The 7,068-nt window shown below is 41.2% G+C and overlaps 1 protein-coding gene across 1 annotated transcript; it reads left to right on the top strand.

Annotated features, from left to right (window-relative positions):
- The first annotated feature begins 2,740 nt into the window (after positions 1-2,740).
- On the top strand, positions 2,741-6,638 carry IFT27 (intraflagellar transport 27). The gene is made up of 6 exons (XM_010188870.1): positions 2,741-2,818; positions 3,870-3,929; positions 4,604-4,663; positions 5,625-5,742; positions 6,058-6,167; positions 6,379-6,638. Exons 1-6 carry the CDS (start codon positions 2,774-2,776, stop codon positions 6,475-6,477), a joined length of 492 nt encoding a protein of 163 aa, XP_010187172.1. The 5' UTR covers positions 2,741-2,773; the 3' UTR covers positions 6,478-6,638.
- Positions 6,639-7,068: the final 430 nt, after the last annotated feature.

Raw genomic sequence — 7,068 nt, 5'->3', positions numbered from 1 at the left:
CATCCGCCCAGCTGGCCACAGCAGCCTAGAGCAGGCTCCGTGGGGTGGGACGAGGCCAGCAGCGGGGCGGTGCTGGGACGCCTGAGCCCCCACAGTGAGGGTGGAGCCCCCGGGCAGATGTTGGAGGGCCGTGCTGAGAGGCGGCCTGGCTTCTCCCAGCCTCTCGTCGGGGGCTCGCCTCGATGGAGTAGAGGTGGGGAAAGAGGCGACAGGAGAGAGGTGGGAACCCCGGTTCCCTGGGGATAGGAGCGGTGGAAATCATGTTTGTTGTTACCTACCCCGTACCCTCACCCACTTATGACACTTGGAGAATCAGGAGCTCTGTTCAGGAAAGGTGTGAAAAGCAGGTATAATCGTTGCACATGCAAAATAATTAGCCTCCTTTGTGCCACTGGCAGTTACTGTGGGCAGCATGAATATCTTGCCTGTCTTCTAGATTTGAAACTTACACATCATTTCCAATTTGGAAGTTTCCAGGTTTTACCAAGAGCCAATTCTGTGACCATTTTAAATTCACATAGGTTTTCTTTGGATGACCTGGTTATGTGCTTAACCCTAATGAGGTCTGAAGCTGCCTTTTCAATTCTGTTCACAACGCAAACAGGAGGAAGGTCTTGTCTCATATGTAGTTCTCCTAGGTGCTACAATAATATCCCTGTATTATTAAAAATAATAAATTAATGAAGCAGACCGGGCAGAATAACTTCTCTCTTGCAGAAGAGACCAATTTAATGAAAGAGACATGAGAGATGAGTAACCACAACAACCTACAGGGAACAAGAAAATGCAATTACATAGATAGGAGCAAAAACATCAGAAATGGAACAGGGAACTTTTGTGTACCTAAGAAAATGGTTATGAAGAATAGAGTGGCTCACAGTACCGGGAGCTGCACCAAGGTCAAAGAGAACAACAGGGGAAAAAGGCTTTTATTAGCAAAAGAGAGACTATTAACTTGACAACAGAAAGCGATTCCTGTGTTATCTCAAGGGTAATTTACAGACACACAGTAAAAGATACTGTTGTTTGAACTTACTATGGAGGCACTACGAAAAGCTTTTCAGTGTAGAAAGACAGTTGGCAGTAGCAGGCGTTTTAGAGACGTACTACAGATTCTGGCAGAATAACAGAAATATGGGTGGAATAAATACTGTGGGATGCAGTACTGGCAAATGAGACAAAACTAAATGAAAAGGGCAAGGAAACTTATTTTGAGAAAGTGTAGTGATGTAATGGCTAAGAGGATGCCAAAGAATAAGAAGGAAAGAACAACTGGGACTGTCAAACTGTAGAAAGGCAACACGTTAGTTAAGAATTTGCACTGGATGATGCCTGCACAGTTTGGAGCAATGTATGCTTCTCTGTCTCATTTGACAAAGACGTATCTAATTGTCTATTGAAATACAGAATAGCTTCCACTCAGAACAGAGTGTTGTCTTCAGCACAAGCTTGAACTGATCAGGGAACAAACAAGCTGACTTACCAGATTTTCCTGTCTAAATATTATGAGCCCAACTCAGCTCAAAGTAAGCAAGCACACTAAAAATGTTTAAACAAGAACTACATTTGGTTACTGCATCTAGGAGCAATTCTCACTATCCAAAACACCCTTCCTCCTCTATATTATGTGAGCAGATTGCTTTACCAATTTCCTTCAAAGCGCCATCTAGGAAGCTGTAAGAGGATCAAAATATACCCCTTTCTGGGTTTATTTATTAACAACATAACATAAAAGACTTGTATTCCAGGCTTGGCTGCCATGAGTGTTCCTTTAAGGGTAATGCTAGAACCACTGCAGTATTTAATTCCTGATTCCTGGCCTTTGAACTATCCAGGCTACTGAGAGACAGTACATGAAGAGAGCCCTTTGACGTTTGATGCTAAGTCTTTGTTTTGCAAGGATTATGATACTTTTGAGGGGGTGATATGGGCATTTGTGAATTCTGCAGTTTTCTGCCATTGCTTTGGATCTTACAGTTTTGTAACAGCAGGCCAAAGCAGGCAGCTGCCAGGTTTGCCTGAAGTGTTGTACAAACCATACCAGAAAGCCTTGGCTCTAGAAGAGCAAAAACTAAAGCCCCTTGGTTTTTCTTCCATTTAGGGATGAATCAGCAGGCTTTTTTTCTGAAGCCAAGTGATATTTGCTTCTGTTATGCCCAGGATGCAACTAATGAGCCACCAGCAGCATTGAGTCAGCAAGAGTTGCTCTCTTAGCAGGGTCAGCAAGAAGAGTTCATCGAGGAATGTTACCAGCTTAAGCAGCTTTGTAGTTTATAAATGACCTGATTCTTCCCTAAACTCAGTATATAATGAGGATTTGAATCTGGGGAAATGGGTGATCTAAGAAGAGGAAGTAGCCTCCTGTGCAGCCCAGGCTCCCCTTATCACACTGTGTTTTTCTCTACATGACAACATATCAGGGAAATTTTAATTCTTAGGTAAAGGCTACAGGGTAGGCATGAATTTTAGAGCAAACAGCAGTTCTGTCCTGATCTGGGGGCCCTTTACAGTTGTTCATAGGACAGAAATCTGATGTCAGCACCAGTATGCATGAAGGCAATAGTAATTTCCTCATGTGGGCGTTACCTTTTAGATTCGTTTGTGCTTCCTGTGACAGTTATCTTGCCTGTATTCAGCGTTACAGCATCTAAGCTCTTAAGACATATGATGGTAATGTAACTGAGGGAAAATAAGAATCTTTAAGCTGAAACAAAAATAATTTGGTTTTGGTTGTGCAGGAGATCCAGCTGTGGGGAAGAGTGCTTTAGCCCAGATGTTCCGCAATGATGGGGCTCATTTTCAGAAGAATTACACACTGGTAAGCATACAATAGGCTCAAACTGCTATCCAGTAGTTTTTAAATTGTGTGAGAAAACTAAGAAGGTCTAGAACAAAATAAATAGTAAGATTTTAAGTTGAGGCCTTCAAGGTGGAGTCTTATAGGGTTTTCTTTCTCTTCCATCCTACATTCTGAAGAGAAACTCTTTACTGTTCTGTAAGTCTTTACATTTGTGGATACTGGTTTTGAAACTTAATGCAGAGTAATTTAGTTAATTTTATCATTTTTTTTTAACTAATGTTTTCACGAGCTTTTGTGGTGTTAGAGAGCTTCCCCCTTTAGGGAGTGCTCTATGAAAAAGCATTGCTGAAGGAGAAAGCTTTTAATTCCAACTATTAAATGTGCATGTGGACAGTGCGCTTATCACTATGCAAACATGAAGATGTGCTGCATTGCCCCAAGATAATTATAATCTACAGAAACTGTTCCCAGATGAAGAGGATACAGTTTGCAGTCTTTCAGTGTGAGAATCAATGGTGATGACTAATCAGAAGCAGGATAAAAATAAAAGTAAATATAAGTAAAGTAAAAAAAGGAAAATATGAGTGTGGAGAAAAAAACCCTAAAATATGTTTATTCATTGAAATGAAGATGGAAACCAGAAGTTACAGATAGAAATAGAACAAACAAACAGGCTACAAAGCAGAATGAGATAAAAGGTGGAAGAGGCACAAATAACCTCAGTCCCATATGTTAGCTGATCACATGGTTGGTGCAAAACGTTCTAAGGTGTGCTTTAGAGCAGCAATGTGATACATAATGAACGTGGCTTTACGGATTTCTACTAGCATACTTAGCTGTATATAAGCAAATCTCTGGACATTGGTTATTCTCTGTCATTTTCCCCCATCAGAGCAAATCTACGGGGTTTTGACATGTTACCAGAGCTATGAGGAGTTCCCAGGAGTCTGTATTTGATGGGATTGTAATGATTCACAAGAATTGCCTCAATCCAATGCATAGTTGGTATGAAGTCGGACAGGTTCTTAAAAACTCTTCTGATCCTTGTTTTCCTGATTTTTCTTGACAGACAACAGGCATAGAACTGTTGGTGAAGGCTGTATCCGTTCCTGAGACAAGCGATAGTGTGGTGAGTTTTTCTGTGACATAAATTGGGTCAGAAAGAGACATCCAGAGCTCAAACCTCACTTCAGTCTCATTTTCGTGAAAGATCGCTCTGCATGTTCATAAGGCCATTAAGTTGCATTAAGGAAATGAGGCTGATCATGTACAATTGCTGCTACTCCAGGGTTAGTTTAATCTTAAAAATGTAAGTTTTACATACTTGTATCCAACATGACATCTTAAAGCGAAGTTGTTGCCAGCTTTGTTAGCATTCTCTTCTGTCCTTTAGGGCACTCAGGTTTAATATATGTTTCTTAGAACTACAGAAGCTGGAACTTACTTGTTATTTTTCCTTAATGCCCTATACTCCTACTAGTGGAATGTGGACCATGTGTATGATTTTGTGTAAATAGCGCAGGTTTCTGTCCTATTCCATGTATTCTGTTTCCAGTAGGGATGGAAACCAGACTTGAGGCCTTGGAGGTAACCCTTTTATTGGTTGTAAATGAAAAATAGCTTTTTCTTTTCTCATACTCTCTGAACTGGAGTATTCTCAGTGAGGGCAACTTGTCCCCTAGGGACCTGACACTGCTGTGCTGAACAAAATGCAGGAGTTAAAAGTTTCAGTATTTACTTTAAGAACTTTGCCCTACACTGCATTTTTCCTGGCAAGAGCCTTCTCTCTGCTTCCACTTTCAGGAATTCTTCATTTTTGACTCTGCAGGAAAAGATCTATTTTCTGAAATGCTGGAGAAACTGGTAAGTCTTATGTAACAGTCCTCTTCTTCCAAAGATGTGCTTTTGCTTTGAAGATCTGAACTCCCCAGTCTAGCAGATGTAGCAAACTTTGTCTTTAGTGTAAATGGGAGCAATTACCTCAGTTGCCAATGCATCCTGTTCTACCTTTATAAAACTTGTAAAAGTACTAGAAGAAATACTTTCCGGAGGAAGGTAGGCAGATAGCCAGTCAGTTTTCTTACAAAAGAAATAGGAATGTTTAGCTGAGAATTGCTGTGTGCTGTTGGTTAAAGTTATTTTTATTTCTTAGAAAAAACATCTATTTTACTGCTACTTCAACAGTGGGTTTGGGTTTGTTTTGTGTTACAGTGATGTGTTTGATCGAACAAGACTCATTCATGTCCTTGAGCATAATACTGCCCTTGATTTTTTCCTTCATGCATTTTGTGTCCTCGCCTGTACAGTTCTCAATTGTGTTGTCTCATTTTGAGATATAGGTTAAATTAATTGATGTGTGATTTCATAAGGTGGCTAAGTCAACCTAATGGTTCATTGGTCTACAAGGGCCGGTTTGACTTCTACCATTGTACTAGGTCTGGTTTGCAAGGGACCCCTCTAGAAGCTGGCTCAGCTTCTCAAACTGGAAGAAAACCTTTCTACTTTTTTCTCTAGACTTAATTTTGCACTGATTCAGCATGAAGAATCAGCTTCCCCAGGGATCTAATGAGTGCTGGAGCCAATACAAGTAAAGAAGCAGGACCATGCAGTCAGGAATGGGGAAAGAGAGCAAGACCACCTCTCGCAGTGTCAGCTAACCATTTAGTCAGCTCAACTGAAACGTGAAACCTCAGCCAGGGCATAGGATTCCTGTATGTTAGGCTTTTTATTTTTGTCTTAGCATCTGTGTTTGCCATGTTTACAGACTGGCTGTTGACCACATCAGTTTCATTAGAGCTGACAATGTTCCTTTCTTGCTGTGCAGTGGGAGCAACCCAATGTCCTGTGCCTTGTGTATGATGTCACTAATGAGCAATCTTTCAACAACTGTGCCAAGTGGTTGGAGAAGCTGAGGGCACAAGCAATTGCAGTGCACGTGCCAGGTAAGAAATTGGTGAGATTCTTGTTATCCATTCCGCTTTTGTATGACAATAGTTGTTCCCATTGAGATGTGGCATAGAACATTTATTTTAAGCCAGGGGCAGGCATGGCTTCTTCCAACTCATTCGCTTTTATCACAAAGCAGCTAAGGCATGAATATGTTTCCTTTGTGGAATCTTCTCTAGATAGTTGTAGACTGTTCTCCATGCCTCCAACTTTTTCAGCTACTTCTACAAATGTTCCAGCATTTATTGCTAACAAGTCAGCATTTCTGGGTTGTTGTTTTCCCTTTGTTTCATTGGGGTTTTTTTCTGTAGGTGTCTTAGTGGGGAATAAAACAGACCTGATTGGTCGTAGAGTTGTGGAGCAGAAACAAGCACAAGAGTGGGCTGAGAAACATGGCCTGGAATACTGTGAGATGTCAGTGGTAAGTATTTGCTCCTTTCACCATCTGTGTAAATGGGTGTTTGTAAAAATACCTTCTCTTTCACATAAAGAAAGATAAATGAGGGCTCTCTTTCTCTTGTTTGTCATCTAACTTACCCTCAGTTTTAATCTGTCTTTTGTGAAGCAGTTAGAGCAGAAATAGTCAAATGCTTATTCCATCTGTCATTCACAACTTTCTTATTTCTTTACAGAAGGAAATGAAAAATTTTGAAGCCCCTTTCCACATCCTGGCAAAATCATTCCACCAACTGTACAAAGAGAAAGTGGAAACCTTTCACTCACTAACTTGAGGGCCGTGACTGGGATGACTTACTTATCCTCTAAGCTTCTTCTAGTGCGCAGAGTCCTGCAGGACGGAATACAGAGACAAGAAAAAAGATGAGCTATTTACTTCTTCATGGTCATTTTCTGGTAATTCAGAATAAACTAGAAATAAGCAAGTGGAAAGACACTTTTCTGAAGTAGCTACCTCAGCACTCCTTTCATGTCCTCTAACTTGGTTCTCTGTTCAGTGAAAGTCTGCTAGGTTGGAGGAGGCGGGGAGTAAAAGGGGAGGGCAGAATGGAAATTGCCAGCTCATTGCTTTGATATTGTTGTGTCTCTGAACAGACTTCCTGCTGCTACAAGCAAGGATTTAGAGGTTTGGAGAAGGAGAGAGGAAGCTGACAGGATGTTTTTCAACTTAAGCAACCCAGCCTTGATACATGTGTTGCAAGGCAGGACCAAATTGTTCCTGCCACTTGCAAAGTAATTTTGTCAGAAGGCCTATGCCCTCAAGTGAAGACGTGAAGACCGAGATGTGTGGAGACTGAGCTGGATTTAGGTGTGTTTCTGGGAACGCCCAGAGTTTGAGGCCTGTTTTAACAGTGTTGCCCTTATCA

This window comes from Mesitornis unicolor, unplaced genomic scaffold (genome assembly GCF_000695765.1).
Source record: "Mesitornis unicolor isolate BGI_N332 unplaced genomic scaffold, ASM69576v1 scaffold34517, whole genome shotgun sequence".
Taxonomy (NCBI): Eukaryota; Metazoa; Chordata; class Aves; order Mesitornithiformes; family Mesitornithidae; genus Mesitornis; species Mesitornis unicolor.
The sequence above is the reverse complement of the archived record's forward strand: the minus strand, read 5'-3'. Positions and strand labels throughout refer to the sequence as shown.

What these genes read in the sequence shown, in the direction of transcription:
- IFT27 (XM_010188870.1), top strand. Translation starts at nt 2,774, where the DNA reads ATGTTCCGCAATGATGGGGCTCATTTTCAGAAGAATTACACACTG. An exon ending in TTCAGAAGAATTACACACTG is followed by an intron (nt 2,819 to 3,869) that starts GTAAGCATACAA and finishes TTTTCTTGACAG; the next exon opens with ACAACAGGCATAGAACTGTT. An exon ending in AATACTGTGAGATGTCAGTG is followed by an intron (nt 6,168 to 6,378) that starts GTAAGTATTTGC and finishes ATTTCTTTACAG; the next exon opens with AAGGAAATGAAAAATTTTGA.